Genomic DNA, 18,909 nt, shown 5'->3' on the forward strand with positions numbered 1-18,909 from the left:
TAAATTCCAATGAATTGGTGTGAGGTTTAAAATTCATTTTTTTTATTGGTCTATATGGGCAATACATTATTAAAAATGTCATGTTTAACAATTTTTTTTTCTTATTTTTCGCCCTTTTTTCTTACTTTATGTTCAGTTAAAAGAAACATTGTCTTGTGACACTAGAGAATGTAGAATTGGGAAATAATTGCCCAGACTGGTGGATGACCAGAGATTAATTGACTGACTGGGGGATGACTAGTTTCATTGAAAGAATTGGAAAAATAACTTTTCTATTTTTGTCAAAAACATGCCCATTATTCACGGAATTGACCATTTTTACACATCCCATTTTCTGGACTATTGCATAAGAAAAGCATAGAAGCAGACCTATGGTTGGGTTGGATGATGGATGTTACAAAGTGGGATGGAAGTAGAGTGTCGTATTATGAAATCTCACATGATAGAGGTGCAAGGCTCCACTATGGATATTTGCATAAATCTGAGAATGGGATTCTTTATAAGAGAAGACCATGTTATATGATAAGGCAATACTCAGGAATGAAGAGCGCTCTTGTTTGATGGGAAGTTGCACAAAGAAGAGGTTGAGGTTGGCTCTGTTCCTAAATCAGGATCCAAGTAATTAGTGTAATGGTTTGTAATGAAATTCCGAGTAGACTTAATAATTTTATTTTCTCGCACCAAACAAAAATACATTAACAAAGTATAGAAACACTCAAAAATATTAATAATTATAATTTAATTTTCCATTATAAATTTATCCTAACCAAAAAAGCTCCCCACATCTGGATATATAAAACCTACATCATCATTATCTGCAGTGATCTGGATGAAAACAGAGTCTGCGGCCCCAGGAATATACCTAAACATTCTGGTGCCGTAATACTTCTGTATGCGGAGAAGGATGATATTATATGTTCTGAAATACTTCTGAAAATTATATCCATCATTCTACACATATATAATCGTTAATACACTTTCTGAAGAGAAGAGGTGAATCAGTGTGCATCTACTGAACAGAGATTTCACATTCTGGGACACATTGCCTTGTATCTTCCCTACACTGATAGGATGCATTCTTCGATTTGCAGGTTAACACAACATTTTTGCTAAGAAGATTTAAATAAAGCTTTAGCGCCCATAGGGTCTGCAATAATGGAGTCAACAACATTGGGAAAAATGTGCCTTAAAATGTGTTTGCTAAAGCAAGAATGAAGGACAAAAACAAGTAATTTACCGAAAAAGCCCTAATGTAGGAAATACTTTTTCAAATAGATTTTTGAGAAATGACATCTTACCAAATCCAATTCCACTTTCCCGTTAGCTTTTCTCTTTGGTACTGGCTTAAGGCCCCCATAAACATTAGACTAATGTTGGACCAAACCCACCGATATTGATGGGTTTGTCCGACCATCTAATGTGTATGGAGGCGTCGGCCAATATATGGTCGGGGCAGATGTCAATCAAGCATGTCCAAATTTGACTTCTTATCATTTTGTTCTACCAGAAATAAGCCACCATCTGTCATTCGGTGGCTTTCTCATAGAGAACACGATCGCTTGGCCGAGTGATTGCTCTTGTGTATGGAAGAGTTGACTTAGATGGCTGTCGGACGAACAATCGGCCGAAGCATCGTTTGGCTGACAACCATCTAATGTGTATGGCCAGATTTAGTATATGGGATCTTGAAGGCAGTGGCCTGTCCTTGGTTGGTCTAATCCCCTTTTGATATAAGTTGGCCAGAAACTGTGAAGGTCTCCTCTCTATAGGATTGTATTGTTAGCAAATAAGGGGGTGAGGAATTGCCCAAGGGCGTCTTTTCATCTTGGGTAACAAAAAAAGTGGTTTAAGCTTGATTTTGGTTAAAGGGCCTCCTCTCTTTGATTTAGGCCACTGTAAGCTACTACAGGTACCAAAAAGGATGTTTTTTCAAGGGTACTGTTAAACTATTGGGTTGGAAGCGTAACTTGGCCATATTTATGCCACACGTGAAGTAAAGGAGACAGTGATATCAAAGGTATAAAATTATCTAAGACATACAAAATATACATACAAGCATGAACTGTATGAGCTCGGGTAATCGAAGTTAATAATACAAACTGCAAAAATAGACACAAATCAGAGCTGTCCTACTAATAAGTGAAGACGTGTGAAGAGTATGATATGCACTACCTTGGAAATATAGCAATGGAAACTAGAAGAACTAAAAAGCACCATGGACATCAGTGTGTTACAATACGACGTTCGCCGCAGCCTTCCGCTCATTGTTATTTTTCAGCTTTTACACTGATGATACTAATACTGTCTGAGAATAGTGAGAATGAGAAGCCCTCTGGATTCATCTATATACAGTGTACCTGACTTATTATATGTACAGCGTATTTGACTAAAAGTCTGACTATAAGCCAGAAATATCTGAAAGGAAATCAGTGCCCTTAATTATAATCAGGTTTACATCTATATTACACTAGAATCCATAGAAAGGACAATGAATGCATAGACCCATACAGTATAGACAGCTAGGGGGGGGCATAAAACTGAATACGCTTTGCCTCCATTGAGTCTGTGTATTCTGGATTCCATCATTTATTTCAGCTGCAAAAATTTTGTAATGCTATCACATAATGAATGCAATGGCCAGGAAGTTATTACAATGGGGGGGGATCATGTGTTAAAAAAAGTGGGATTTGTTGGGGTACAACTATTTAGAGCAGGGATTCCCAACGTGTTGCTTTCCAGCTGCTGTAAAACGACAATTCCCAATACGTGTTAACAACCAGCCATAGCTTGGTGATCCCTGGTTTTGAGAATGTGAGTATCTACTTCCCATTCTGGGGTGAGGTGACTGTGCATGTGCCGTTAATCTCCATTGAAGTCAATATGTGTCACTCTTATGACAATCCCAATTGACTTGTGTCATACGTTATCCATTGGAAATCCTTAAGAGTTGGCACAACTAGTTCTCTTTGCACGAATAGCTACCTGCCATTGTTTCAACAAAAGCTGGTGCCGTATAAGGCTAATAATGAGAAACCATAAAACAAAAATAAACCAGCTAAGAAACAAATAATATCAGTGAAGTATTCACGACACTCAGATATACTGTGATACTTGATTCTTTTATTTGACAGAATCTGAACGTTTCAGCTCCTCCCGAGCTTTCAACACCCGGTGGTGTAAAGCTCGGGAGGAGCTGAAACGTTCAGATTCCCGCAAATAAGAATCAAGATTCACAGTATATCTGAGTGCCGGGAATTCTTCACTTCATTTAACTTCTGCGTGCACCACAAGGAGAGGAGTGCCGATCCCCATTTGGATTTCATAAATAATATCAGCACCGGCGGTAAAAAATAGTTTGTCTGAAGCGCTAAATGTTGCAAAGCATTATTTCTGCTTCACGCAAGTCAAAAAATAGATTTCAACATTTGCCTTTTAAAGAAAGGCATTCACTACTAAATTACAAGCTGGGACAAAAAGCAGCAAGTCTGTGAATGCATTAATGGCCATCAAAGTGGTTTTAGCAATTTAAAGGGATCCAATCAGAGGACAGCGAGTTATAGAGCAGGAGGAGTTAAGTGGATTGATATACATAGGTGTGCAAAAAGATTAAGCAGAACTAGTAAGTTATTCATGTAAACCTCTGGTTATTCTGGGCTTGAGAGTCCAGTGGGCGGTCCTATCCATGTATGGTAATTAACTGCGATCTCTGTGTGCACAAAGTAGGATCACCCACTGGAAACCTAAGCCCAGCAAGAGTAGATAAACAATTTAATAAATGATTAGTTCTACTTAAAGTGTTGCTGCACTACTTTTATATCCTGAAGATAGGTCATCCATGTCAGATCGGCTGGGTTCCAAACATGGCACCCGTACCAATCCCCTGCACTCAGTGTTGGCAGTGGATGGATGTTAGAAGAAGCCGAGCTGAACAGTACATTGGATCTGTAGGGCCCAGCCATGGCTACTGCATATTTGATGGCACTGTACTGTTCAGCTCGACATCTGCTAACATCCGTCCGCTGCCGGCACAGACAGCAGATGATCGTGGGGGTACCAGGTGTCGGACCCCTGCCAATCTGAAATTGATGACCTATCCATCCATATAAAAGTAGCGGAGGAACTATTTGTTTCCCACAAATTCTCAGTTCTTTTTGCTCTGCATATTTTACTACGTTGTCCGCTAAACGGGTTCACTTTTGGTACTGAATGTCCTTGTTGGAATATCGTAGCATAGAAGCAGCATGAGAAAGATGTGTGCAGCATATTCAGTAACAGGTCAGTAGCTCTTTTCCGTGGATGTGCATATTGACTGTTCAGACACAGCTCGGAGATGACAATGTTTGCATGGTACCCGGGGTTATCCATTGGTAATTCTCAGCCTTGGAAAAAACACCAGATGCAGTCCCATTTTCCAATTTAACATTGCTGACAATATGGCTTTACACTTTACATCGTAAAAATAGGTGTAAAATGCTTTCCATTCTCAATGCCCATTTTGTTCATCAGCCTTTTCAGTCTCACTGAGAGCAGCATCTTCATCTACTTTCTGGATGACATCTCCTGTTTCAGTGGGAATTTCCACAATAAAACTGAATGTATGGATACTCTGTGGATCAACAGGGGGGACTAACGTAAGAGATTCCACGCTGAGTGCATCGGTATTATCGTCAGATATTAAGGAGATGGTTGGCTGCGGTGCTGGAGTCAGGCTGGGAGCCAAGTTGGTAATTTCACCGTCTGTCTTTAGCAAGGAACTTTTCCTAGTTCTAGAGCCAGAGTGCTGAGTCTCATCGATGGACTCCATCTGAGTATACAGGGTCACTGGAGCTTGGTCAGGAGTGGAAGAATCATCTGGTAAAAGAAAATGGACATCATTAGTCCACAGATAAGATAGGAGTTCATTTAAGGCTTAGTCGAGATGATGTACAAAAAATTAACCTTTACGAAAACTACACAGGGTGTAACACAAACATTAATGTTCTACAAAACGAACAGGACAAAACAAGGAAAGGTCAAAGAAAAAAGGAAAAGGATGATGCGTAAAGGCTCTTTTCATCCAAAAAGGAGACATAATAGCAATGCTAGATCCATATTTTTTTTATAGGATAACTGTGAATCCTATTGATTTTATTGAGATACATGAGGGTATGGGTATTTTCTTCACACAAAAACAGCACTGCAGACTACACTGCTCTTATAAATAAGCCAAACTCAAATCCGGACTGAGATGGAATGTGAACAGAGGCTAACAGGGCTCCTACACTACAACAATGAACTGTAACTATATGTATCAGAGACTGCGGTTGTCAACTGTGTACCATGCATTACTGAAATATTCAGACCTACTTTTTTGGGGGGGGTCACCTTGTAGTTCGATAAGGTTACTGAAATACATATGCTGGAAGAGAAGAAGGCTGCGGGCATATACTACATTCAATGACTTTTGGACAGTCCAGTTTATTAAGAGTATTGTGTCTTTTAATAAAACTCATTCCAACTGACTTTCATTTTTAACTGTCATATAAAACGCGGTCTTAATAAATGTGAGCCAGTATCTGTTTTTTCTGGGGTGTTCTCTTGATGCATAGGTTACACTTGGTGAAATGCATTTAAATAATAACCATTGTTTTAATTTTCATTTCACAATAATATAAATGAAAAAAAAGAAATGTTGTAATCCATCTTATCAGAAATCTGATTCTTGGTCATCTAGGACTGATCTTTTACTCTCAATTCAGAGTTAAAAAAGCATTTCCATCAAAATTTTTATTCTCTTAATACAGTTAGGTCCATATATATTTGGACAGAGACAACATTTTTCTAATTTTGGTTCTAGACATTACCACAATGAATTTTAAACAAAACAATTCAAATGCAGTTGAAGTTCAGACTTTCAGCTTTCATTTGAGGGTATCCACATTAAAATTGGATGAAGGGTTTAGGAGTTTCAGCTCCTTAACATGTGCCACGCTATTTTTAAAGGGGACCAAAAGTAATTGGACAATTGACTCCAAGGCTATTTCATGGACAGGTGTGGGCAATCCCTTCGTTATGTCATTCTCAATTAAGCAGATAAAAGGCCTGGAGTTGATTTGAGGTGTGGTGCTTGCATTTGGAAGGTTTTGGTGTGAAGTAAACATGCGGTCAAAGGAGCTCTCCATGCAGGTGAAACAAGCCATCCTTAAGCTGCAAAAACAGAAAAAACCCATCTGAGAAATTGCTACAATATTAGGAGTGGCAAAATCTACAGTTTGGTACATCCTGAGAAAGAAAGCAAGCACTGGTGAACTCATCAATGCAAAAAGACCTGGGCGCCCACGGAAGACAACAGGGGTGGATGATCGCAGAATAATCTCAATGGTGAAGAGAAACCCCTTCACAACAGCCAAGCAAGTGAACAACACTCTCCAGGAGGTAGGCATATCAATATCCAAATCTACCATAAAGAGAAGACTGCATGAAATTAAATACAGAGGGTTCACTGCACGGTGCAAGCCATTCATAAGCATCAAGAATAAAAAGGCTAGACTGGACTTTGCTAAAAAACATCTAAAAAAGCCAGCACAGCTCTGGAAGAACATTCTTTGGACAGATGAAACCAAGATCAACCTCTACCAGAATGATGGAAAGAGAAAAGTATGGCGAAGGCGTGGTACAGCTCATGATCCAAAGCATACCACATCATCTGTAAAACACGGCGGAGGCAGTGTGATGGCTTGGGCATGCATGGCTGCCAGTGGCACTGGGTCACTAGTGTTTATTGATGATGTGACACAGGACAGAAGCAGCCAAATGAATTCTGATGTATTCAGAGCCATACGGTGTGCTCAGATCCAGCCAAATGCAGCCAAACTGATTGGTCGTCGTTTCATACTACAGATGGACAATGACCCAAAACATAAAGCCAAAGCAACCCAGGAGTTTATTAAAGCAAAGAAGTGGAATATTCCTGAATGGCCAAGTCAGTCACCTGATCTCAACCCAATTGAGCATGCATTTCACTTGTTAAAGACTAAACTTCAGACAGAAAGGCCCACAAACAAACAGCAACTGAAAACCACCGCAGTGAAGGCCTGGCAGAGCATCAAAAAGGAGGAAACACAGCGTCTGGTGATGTCCATGAGTTCAAGACTTCAGGCAGTTATTGCCAATAAAGGATTTTCAACCAAGTACTAGAAATGAACATTTTATTTACAATTATTTAATCTGTCCAATTACTTTTGGTCCCCTTAAAAACAGGGTGGCACATGTTAAGGAGCTGAAACTCCTAAACCCTTCATCCAATTTTAATGTGGATACCCTCAAATGAAAGCTGAAAGTCTGAACTTCAACTGCATCTGAAATGTTTTGTTTAAAATTCATTGTGGTAATGTCTAGAACCAAAATTAGAAAAATGTTGTCTCTGTCCAAATATATATGGACCTAACTGTATATTGCAGTCATCACATTATATAGCACTGTGTACTTATAATTGCTCATTTTACCTTTCTACCCAGCTAATTCTTCTGTTTTCCATTAGGTCTATGGCATCACGTGGTTAAATTGTTTTTATTCACTTGAAAAGAAACTAGTCCAGTGGAAATAAAAAAAGTTCAACTCATCTTGGTCCTAAGGATTCTTCATTACAGCAACACAGCCTGATATTGTGTTATTGTCCAAATTGGTCAACTACCTGGAGGAGATTATCCCCCAGCCACAAGGCAGCAGCTGATACCTTCAGGTGTTCATTGGAGTTGTGCCTGCACACAACCTGCTCAGGTGAGCACCTTCCTTTTACTTTCCTTTGCACCCAAAAGGGTATCACCCAATGGTCTTATGTGCTTTTGTTCCCCTACAGTTTTTCTTGCACGTGATTAACAACTGACTAGCTGAATCCTTTTAAGCTCTATCTAGAAACAGAAGGTCAATTTTCCCTGTATGAGTCATCATTCACTGCAAAAGGCTCTGGCAGGGAGAGGAGAGAGCAGCTGGGTCAGGAGTTGAAGAGAAGAATGATTTCAGCAGTGACAAAAGATTTCCTGTTTCTACATAGAGCAGAAAAAAGAAAATAACTGGCGGGGTAGAAAGGCAAAATGAGCAATTGTATGTACACAGTGCTATATAATATGATGTTTGCAATATATTAAGAGGATAAAAACTGATGGGAGGAAGGCTTCTTTAACATCTACAGTAAATACAGATTAACAAGATATGAAATGACAGTTGGTGCTATAAAGTTCTATGAAGGGGGAGGAAGTTGGAGCTAGCGACAGATATTCTGCTGAAAGTTCTCCTTAAATGACAGTTAAAAAAAAAAGTTCAAAGTGTAAATGTCATTTCAGAAGAACTTGAAGCAAGACATCAGTGTCTGCTTCTGGTTCCTCCCCTTTCCATAGAATGTTATGAGCAGCAACTGTCATATTATTACTAGTGGCCAGAGTGAAAATGGGAAAATTTTTGAATATATTTTTTAATATAGAAAGCTATATAATATTAGTGCACCTACTCCTAACATATATATATATATATATATATATATATATATATATATATATATATATATATATTTTGAGTATTAAAGCCAGGTAGGCTAGGGTTAATTCCTAGTTCTACTGGCTCTGATTATTTTCACCTGGCTGGCTCTGCATATAACCAGGCTAGGTGTTCACCTTAGTAAACAAAAACTGGAAAGCTAGACTCATAATAAATTATGGCTACATTTTATAAAGCTAATTTTTGAAGGTACCAAAACACAATACATAATCCTATAACTATCACCAAACTAAATAATTATAGTACAAGACACTATATCAAAATGTATCAAATCTATATTATAAAAAAATAATCTACACAAAAGCAAAAGATTTGTTATATTAATATTTTATATATGGTTGCAGAATACCTAGTCTCTGTGACTTAAGAATATTATGTTTTCCTATGCCCCCATTTTCTTGATATATGAATATATAATTACGCTATTTATTATCTTGTTCACACTGCCCAATTTTTTACTTTTATGTGGGTTTTTTAAATGGATTTTTTATTTTATTTTGTATAAATGTATTGTTTATAATAAAGATTTGATACATTTTGATATATTTTGTCTTGTACTATAATTATTTAGGTTGGTGGTAGTTTGGTAGTTATAGGATCAAGTGTTCACCTTAGTCAGCTGGGGGAAGCTAACCAGATTGGATGTGTATTGGAGCGTAAGAGAGAGACAAGCCAGAATCTCTCTGAGAAGAGACTGCACAGACAGTGTGCGCTGAACTGCAAGTATCACTGGTTGCTATGGACTACAGCTGTTGTGTTTGTTATGAAAAAAAAAATGAAAATTATGAAAGTTTCTCAGCCTTCTCCTATCACACAGTACATGAAAAATGGACAGTGCCTGGAAGGCATCATAGGCCACGAACTTACAAGAACATGTGAACAGCCCCATAAATATCCATAATGGATACAAGTTCTCTCCAGGAAAAATAGGGATAGAATTTGTAGGCAAAAAACTGACATCTGAACGAGCCCTTATCGAAAGGCTGGTGCATGAGTGATTGCCAATAGCCACATCATCGATATTGGGCACAAAACTATATGAATAATAAAAGAATATATCCCCAGCAGTGGAGAAAAGCAAGATATAGTCAATGGCATAATTTAATTGCTGGTCTACACAAAAATGGCAACATTTACTTTGCAATCTATATCAAAATGGTTGATCGGAAAAGAGAAGGACTACTCACATTTCGTGAAAATGGATACAGACAAAATGAGATGTGGCTCGTGCCCTTGCACAAGTATTTAAATGTTTGTTTTTCTAATCACTAATTGTGCAAATTGCACAATACTACAGAAAGTGATGCCACATTACTAAAATATGCCATCACCTAATGATCACTGGGTGTCCAACCTCTGGGACCTGGAAATGAAGTTCCTGCAAGCGCTGTGACCCTTTCACTTTTCACCTGTGTAACTAACCAGGCTCCTGATTATGTAGGGAGCTGCAAGGGATCCTGTTTACTTGGGGCCCGGGTCAGGCGGGTGACTGGGAATTCCCCACTACAGAGGAAAGAACGTGAGGAGACTGAAGAGCCCTTCATTGTCTGGAACTGTGCCATCACTTACTGAGATGGAAAACCCTTCTAAACTACTAGTACCTATGACAGTCTATGGGGCTGTTTACATGTACTTGATTCATTGCAGCCTGAATGGTCCATGCAAAATTACGGAAACATGTCGAAGATTGATCCAAGTGTACAGTCATGGCCAAAAGTACGGAGAATGAGACAAATAGTAATTTTTCCAAAGTTTACTGCTTCATTTTTTGTAATGGCAATTTGTATATACTCCTGAATGTCAAAGAGTGATCAGCTTAACAGCAATTACTGTACTTCCAAAGTTAATATTTGCCCAGAAAATGAACTTTAACCCCCAAAACACATTTCAACATCATTGCAGTCCTGCCTTAAAAGGAGCAGCTAACATCGTTTTAGTGATTGATCCATTAACACAGGTGTGGGTGTTGATGAGGACAGGGCTGGCGATCAATCAGTCATGATTAAGTAAGAATGACATCACTGGACACTTTAAAAGGAGGCTGGTTCTTGGTATCAGTGTTTCTCTTCAGTTAACCATGGTTATCTCTAAAGAAACATGTGCAGCCATCATTGCACTGCACAAAAATGGCCTAACAGGGAAGAGTATCGCAGCTACAAAGATTGCACCTCAGTCAACAATCTATCGCATCATCAAGAACTTCAAGGAGAGAGCTTCCATTGTTGTCAAAAAGGCTCCAGGGCGCCCAAGAAAGACCAGCAAGCGCCAGGACCGTATCTTAAAACTGTTTCAGCTGCGGGATCGGACTACCAGCAGTGCCGAGCTTGCTCAGGAATGGCAGCAGGCTGGTGTGAGTGCTTCTGCACGCACTGTGAGGCGGAGACTCTTTGAGCAAGGGCTGGTTTCAAGGAGGGCAGCAAAGAAGCCACTTCTCTCCAGAAAAAACATCAGGGACCGACTGATATTCTGCAAAAGGTACAGGGAGTGGACTGCTGAGGACTGGGGCAAAGTCATTTTCTCTGATGAATCCCCTTTTCGATTGTTTGGGACATCTGGAAAACCGCTTATTCGGAGAAGAAGAGGTGAGCGCTACCACCAGTCTTGTCTCATGCCAACTGTAAAGCATCCTGAAACCATTCATGTGTGGGGTTGCTTCTCAGCCAAGGGAATCGGCTCACTCACAGTCTTGCCTAAAAACACAGCCATGAATAAAGAATGGTACCAGAATGTCCTCCAAGAGCAACTTCTCCCGCCCGTCCAAGAGCAGTTTGGCGCCCAACAATGCCTTTTCCAGCATGATGGAGCACCTTGCCATAAAGCAAAGGTGATAACTAAATGGCTCATTGAACAAAACATAGAGATTTGGGGTCCATGGCCTGGAAACTCCCCAGATCTTAATCCCATTGAGAATTTGTGGTCAATCATCAAGAGACGGGTGGACAAACAAAAACCAACAAATTCTGGCAAAATGCAAGCATTGATTATGCAAGAATGGACTGCTATCAGTCAGGATTTGGTCCAAAAGTTGATTGAGAGCATGCCAGGGAGAATTACAGAGGTCTTAAAGAAGAAGGGGCAACACTGCAAATATTGACTTGCTGCATTAACTCATTCTAACTGTCAATATAACCTATTGGTACTCATAATATGATTGCAATTATATTTCTGTATGTGATATAAACATCAGACAAACACTAATAAAAACCAGAGGCCAGCAGATCATGTGAAAATATAATTTTGGTGTCATTCTCAAAACTTTTGGCCATGACTGTAGGATCAAAGTGACCAATGAAAGTTCTGGGTCTGTGAAAAAAAATCAGACAGGATTCTGATGGCATCTGTGTGCTGTCGGTTTTTCATTGACTAATAGATAGCAAAAGGTGGAGAATTTTTTTTTCTAATCGGTGAAAAAAACTTATGAGACTGTCCAAACTCTGACACGCTGATGAAAATCGGAGGAAAATCACTGATGAAACTCGGCACGTTATTCTCGTACATCAAAAAACCTGAAATCTTAGTGAGGCCTTACTGACCGGCTACTGAGACGCATTCATGAGCTAAGCCATGATAACTTCTAACTCATGTATAAGACTCTTCAATCAGGAAGTTTTCATATAGTTTTTCATATATTTGTCTACATTTTAAATGGGTTAGATGGGATTCATACATGTGCATCGAATAAGCCAAAGATTTTCCCAACCTATTCTTCTGTAAAGGTTTGCTCACCACTTTTTTATTTTACATATTTCCCAAGTGTCCATAACCAGTAGTCAATGCAATAAAAATATTACATTTCTTAGATCACGAAAGCTATAAAAGTGAAAAATCGTAATCATAAGACATGTCTAACCGCCTTAACGTCCAGGAGATTTTTCGTTTTTGGCCTCCTTTATTTTTCTGTTGACATAGCATATGAGGGCTTGTTTTTTGCGGAATAAGTTGTAGCTTTCAATGACCTCATTCATTTTACCATACAATGAATGTACTGAAGAATAGGGAAAAAAAAGTGGAATGAAATGGTGAAAAAATGTATTCTGGCAGATTTTTTGTAGCTTTCAATGACCTCATTCATTTTACCATACAATGAATGTACTGAAGAATAGGGAAAAAAAAGTGGAATGAAATGGTGAAAAAATGTATTCTGGCAGATTTTTTGGGGATGTTTTTATGGTGTTCATTGCACAGTAAAAATTACCCGGAAAAGTGATTCTCTAAGCTAGTATGAATACAATCGCTTCTTATTGTTTTTTTCTTAGGGAAGAATGTTGCTTCCAAAATATGCAATTTTGGCGTTTCGATTCTTTTTCTCTTTACAGAGTGTATTGTATGGGTTAATTAATATTATATATTGATAGATCAGACTTTTATGGATGCGGCAATACCAGATATGTTTATTTTTCATATTTCTTTATTTTTAATATGGGAAAAGGAGGGGTGATTTGATAGGTTTTGATATTTTTGAAAACTTTTTTTTTGCGTTTTACTGCCCCCACCCCCTCCTCCCGCCAGGGTACTTGAACCTGCGAAAATGTGATAGTTTATATGTAATACTTCAATATCACAGTCTAAATATCGGTCTCTTTTGAAGCTCAGCGTGTGGCGGAGCATCACAGGAGTACAAAGATGGAAGTGACAGTGGCCTTGATAACCCATCTTTTCCCTGCGTCACAGGTACCAATGCGCTCGTGAACACCAGCAACTGCACCATATCAATGCCACTGCCAGCGATAGACAGCGTCATCTAAATGGTTAACAGCAGTGCCAGAGCTCAGCTCCAACTACGGCTGTTAGACACAGATTTGTTATTTAATGTATCCGGTATCTGCCGCATGTGGAGCAGGCCCAGCTACTGAGCCCGTTCCTACGCACCCAGACCCACTCCATGACGGATATATTTGTCATGGGTTTAATAGTTCATAATAAAAACAAACTTTAAAAACACCTGCGCTTGGTGGCACAATTCAGTGAAAAAGTCTTGTCAATTCCACATAAAATAATTCCCAATAGTAAAATGAATTTAGGAAAGACTATTATTAGTGCAGGATGTGATATACATGAAACACAGGGAAAGGGTTAAAGGATATGAAAAGAGTGTCCTCATTGCTTGGTTAACTATCACTATGGAGGCCTAGAAGGCTCAAAAGATCAGGATTAGTACTAGTTGTGAATATCCAAAAAGAAGAGTCAGTGATGAGTGTAATGAAAAATGTTCAAAGCCAAATGACATAATCATTTTATTTCTATAGGGTTATAGGGACATAGGGTTAAATCAGATATACGGTAACCTGATCAAAAACATAAAGTATAAAAAGTGTCTATGTTGATTTGGAGGTGGGGAACGATGACAATAGCGTGGGAAGATCAAGCTAAAGATGGATGCCGGATAAAAGAAATGATCGGATGAATGGAAGTGTGGTGTTTTATTACATATAGTTATGTTGAAAATGTCGGCTAATTGGCTAATATGGGGTAGTTTTCTTCTGGAGGACAGATAATGAGCATTGTTTTCCCATGTAGCACTGCTTGTAAGTGTCCATACACCACCAGGTTCTCTTTAATGAGAATCAGTACCCCTCTGCCACAACCACTCTTACCAGAAAAACTATTTCTGAGCTTGGCTGGGGAAGAGATGAAGCAATGAGAGGTCCTCACAGTTCATATCAGCACCTAAAATATATATTAATATGTATTTTTATTCCGTAAATGCGGTAGCACAACTCATATCATGTTAAAACATTCACCTAAAGGGACATAGTCCCATGGCTGAACTGGCATAGGGTGAATTGGGATGTGATAATGTTCTGCATGGTCACATGGGGCAGGTTCACGTACCACCTAAAAACCTGGGAATATGGAAGAGAAAGCCACTCTTCACTCTTTCACCTTTGAAGATACGCAGATATATATGTATTTGACTGATGTCCCTAATTGATTTCATCCACTACCAATAGGGACAGTTTGTATAAAGAAAAAAGCTTATACAAGTAACAGTTAAACTTCCCCTGAATTCCTGAAGCCTATTATGCAATTTCATACTTTTTTTTCCAATATACTGATTTATACCAACTAGTCAGAGGCAAAAAGGGACATTCTTGTTGCTTTCATGTAGCAAATGTAACCCTATAGAAATGTTTAGCACTTATAGTACCAGTCAAATGTTTGGACACACCTGTTCATGCAATGGTTTTCTTTCTTAATGGAATGTGCACATTGTAGATTCAGACTGGAAGCAATAAAATCACAAAGGAACACATGGAAACAAGAAATAAACAAACACGTGTGAAACAAACCAGAGTATGTTTTAAAACCTAGATTCCTCAAAGTATCCCCCCTTTTCCAGTAAAGGCAGCTTTACACCTATTTGGAATTCTCTCAAACAGCTTCCACAGGTCATAGCATGGAATGGCTTCCAACTGTCTTGAAAGAGTTTACATAACTGCTGAGCACTTGTTGGCTGCTTTACTTTCACTCTGCAGTCCAAGTGATCACAAACTATTTCAATTCGATTGAGGTGTGGCGATTGTGGAGGCCATGTCATCTGACGCAACTCTCCATTCCTTTCCTTCTTGGTCATATATCTCTTATAGAGCATAGAAATGGGTTTTGGATCATTGTCCTGTTGTAAAACAAATGATTGTCCCACTAAGTTCAAATCAGACAGCATGGCATGTCGATGCATAATTCGGTAGTAGCCATGATGGGTAAGTGTGCCTTGAATTTGGAATAAATCACTGTGAAGACCTGGGGTCTTCCGTGGGCATTATACTACTCAGACAACACAGGGTGAGGGTACAACAGTGTGGCAATACTTTATTGAACCACCAAACAGACAATAAACATATAGAACAGTCCCAGCAAATACCCAAGATGGTGAAAAATTACACAATCTTGCCCTTTCGCTGGCCAACTGAGAATAGAGCAGCTGCGACTTTGGGACTTCCAGGGCCAACTACCTCAACCATTGGTACCCCACTTTGGGTGGACACCCACAGAGAGGAGGTAGAGGCAAGCTTAGGAAGCTGACAGTCCACTGAGGTACAAGGCCACGAGACCCGAGGGTCCCACCCTGGCTTCTCTGAACATATCTACAGTGGTGGCCAAAAGTATTGGCACCCCTGCAATTCTGTCAGATAATACTCAGTTTCTTCCTGAAAATGATTGCAATCACAAATTCTTTGGTATTATTCTCTTCATTTAATTTGTCTTCAATGAAAAAACACAAAAAGAATTGTCCTAAAGCCAAATTGGATATAATTCCACACCAAACCTAAAAAAGGGGGTGGACAAAAGTATTGGCACTGTTTGAAAAATCATGTGATGCTTCTCTAATTCGTGTAATTAACAGCACCTGTAACTTACCTGTGGCACCTAACAGGTGTTGGCAATAACTAAATCACACTTGCAGCCAGTTAACATGGATTAAAGTTGACTCAACCTCTGTCCTGTGTCCTTGTGTGTACCACATTGAGCATGGAGAAAAGAAAGAAGACCAAAGAACTGTCTGAGGACTTGAGAAACCAAATTGTGAGGAAGCATGAGCAATCTCAAAGCTACAAGTCCATCTCCAAAGACCTGAATGTTCCTGTGTCTTCCGTGCGCAGTGTCATCAAGAAGTTTAAAGCCCATGGCACTGTGGCTAACCTCCCTAGATGTGGACGGAAAAGAAAAATTGACGAGAGATTTCAACGCAAGATTGTGCGGATGGTGGATAAAGAACCTCGACTAACATCCAAACAAGTTCAAGCTGCCCTGCAATCCGAGGGTACAACAGTATCAACCCGTACTATCCGTTGACGTCTGAATGAAAAGGGACTGTATGGTAGGATACCCAGGAAGACCCCACTTCTTACCCCGAGACATAAAAAAGCCAGGCTGGAGTTTGCCAAAACTTACCTGAGAAAGCCTAAAACGTTTTGGAAGAATGTTCTCTGGTCAGATGAGACAAAAGTAGAGCTTTTTGGCAAAAAGCATCAACATAGAGTGTACAGGAAAAAAAAAGAGGCATTCAAAGAAAAGAACACGGTCCCTACAGTCAAACATGGCGAAGGTTCCCTGATGTTTTGGGGTTGCTTTGCTGCCTCGGGCACTGGACTGCTTGACAGTGTGCATGGCATTATGAAGTCTGAAGACTACCAACAAATTTTGCAGCATAATGTAGGGCCCAGTGTGAGAAAGCTGGGTCTCCCTCAGAGGTCATGGGTCTTCCAGCAGGACAATGACCCAAAACACACTTCCAAAAGCACTATAAAATGGTTTGAGCGTAAGCACTGGAGACTTCTAAGGTGGCCAGCAATGAGTCCAGACCTGAATCCCATAGAACACCTGTGGAGAGATCTCAAAATGGCAGTTTGGAGAAGGCACCCTTCAAATATCAGGGACCTGGAGCAGTTTGCCAAAGAAGAATGGTCTACAATTCCAGCAGAGCATTGTAAGAAACTCATTGATGGTTACCGGAAGCGGTTGTTCGCAGTTATTTTGGCTAAAGGTTGTGCAACCAAGTATTAGGCTGAGGGTGCAAATACTTTTGTCTGGCCCATTTTTGGAGTTTTGTGTGAAATGATCAATGATTTGATTTTTGCTTCATTCTCTTTTGTGTTTTTTCCATGCAAGCAAATTAAATGAAGATAATAATACCAAAGAATTTGTGATTGCAATCATTTTCAGGAAGAAACTGAGTATTATCTGACAGAATTGCAGGGGTGCCAATACTTTTGGCTACCACTGTATGGGACCAGGTGACCGGATGGTCCCAACCTGGCTTTCTCCGAGAGTATCCATGGGTTCCAGGTGACCGGATGGTCCCAACCAGGCACACACAAACATATCAATGGGATCGGTCACAATCCTGGCTTTCCCAAACGTCTCCATGAGACAAGGCGACCCGATGGTCCCAACCTGGCGTCTCAGAACATATCCATGGGACCAGGTGACCGGAGGGTCACAATCCTGGTTTCACCAAAGTCTCCATAGGGTCAGTAATGGTCAATGGAGCAGATCTGTATCCTTCCAGCCAGGGCCTTGTTCCCTCAGGCTAACATCCTGTAGAATCCAAATCTGTGTCCCTCTGGATGGAGCCATGCTACCAAGCTGCTGTCCTGAAGAGTCTTTCGGATTCTCCTTGCAGAACGATAGAAATCCCATTTTATATTTACATCTGTGGCTTAGGTCATCATTCACAGGTCAGGGGGGAAGGTGCAGGGCTCATGTCTCATTGTTTGAGCATTTAATCAATTTGTATAGTTTGTCCTCCGGGTTTGTGAGTCAACAAGCTAGCTGGCCTGGTTCAATATGTAATTAGCATATTAGCAAACATTATTGTTCTATTATCCCGTGTCACTGTCCTTCTTGACCAGCCAAAGAAAAACACAAATTCAAAAGTCAACATAAACATAATAGTGTATTTCTCCTGGCCTAACGAATTTAGACATTTGGATAATTAAGATTAGAAACTATGTCGTCACAATCACCAACAGCATCAGCAGCAATACACCCTCACTCCATCAAACATCCCCCTGCATGTTTTACGGTGGACACCACACATGTAGAAATCATCTGCTTATTTTTTTTTAGGTCTCACAAAGACATGGCGGTTGGTATAAAAAAATCTAAAGTTTTGACTCATCAGCCTGCAGTGAGGATTTCCACTGATATAATGTACAGTCTTTGTGTTGCTTGTCCAAAATAAGTCTCTCCTTGCTAGCAGTCCCAGTAGAGGCCTTTTTTGTAGCAATTCAACCATAAAGGCCTGCTTCTCACAGTCTCCTCTGCACAGTAAATGTTGAGATATGACTTCTACTTGATGTCTGTGCATCATTTATGAAGGCTGATACCTGAGCTGCTGTAAATTTGTGTTTTTTGAGGCTGTCAACTCTGATGAACTTATCCTCAGCAGCAGAGGTTGTTCTTGGTCTTCCTTTCCTGGGGCAGTCCTCATAAGAGAATGTTTCATCATAGCGGTTGATAGTTTTCATGACTGCACTTGATAAATTCAAGGTTTTAACAATTTTCTGATTGACTGACCTTCAAGTCTTAAAGTAATAATGGACTGTCATTTCTCTTTACTTACTTGAGTGGTTCTTTCCATATTCTGGCTTTGAACAGTTGTGAAACAGGGCTCAGTAATGTACAGAACTGTATATAAACACTGTTCATTGGAAGCCATTACAGATGACTACCTGAAAAAGCTGCTTAAGAAAATGCCAAAGGTGTGTAAAGCTGTCAAAGTAAAATGAAGGTACTTTGAGGAATCTAAAGTTTAACAAATATTATGGTTTGTTTCTCACATTTCTCCTTGTTTTCACATGTGTTGCTTCGTGGTTTTACTGCCTTCAGTCTGAATCTACAATATGCACATTTCAATATAAACCAGGAAAACCA

General features: G+C 39.6%; 1 protein-coding gene across 7 annotated transcripts in view; it reads right to left on the reverse strand.

The window, feature by feature from the left end:
* Positions 1 to 653: 653 nt before the first annotated feature.
* CLEC16A (C-type lectin domain containing 16A) overlaps positions 654 to 18,909 on the reverse strand; it is a 293,814-nt gene continuing 275,558 nt past the window's right edge. For 4 of the 7 annotated variants that reach the window (XM_073647735.1, XM_073647726.1, XM_073647727.1 and 1 more), the window contains one exon: positions 654 to 4,851. In XM_073647735.1, the coding sequence (XP_073503836.1) occupies positions 4,484 to 4,851 (368 nt within the window). In that variant the 3' untranslated portion in view covers positions 654 to 4,483. Of the gene's footprint in view, positions 4,852 to 14,126; positions 14,200 to 18,909 lie in introns of those variants that run through there. The other 3 variants (XM_073647729.1, XM_073647733.1, XM_073647730.1) reach the window with 2 other exon arrangements.

This window comes from Phyllobates terribilis, unplaced genomic scaffold, assembly GCF_046119375.1.
Source record: "Phyllobates terribilis strain yellow unplaced genomic scaffold, ASM4611937v1 Scaffold_9__5_contigs__length_417890890, whole genome shotgun sequence".
Lineage (NCBI taxonomy): Eukaryota > Metazoa > Chordata > Amphibia > Anura > Dendrobatidae > Phyllobates > Phyllobates terribilis.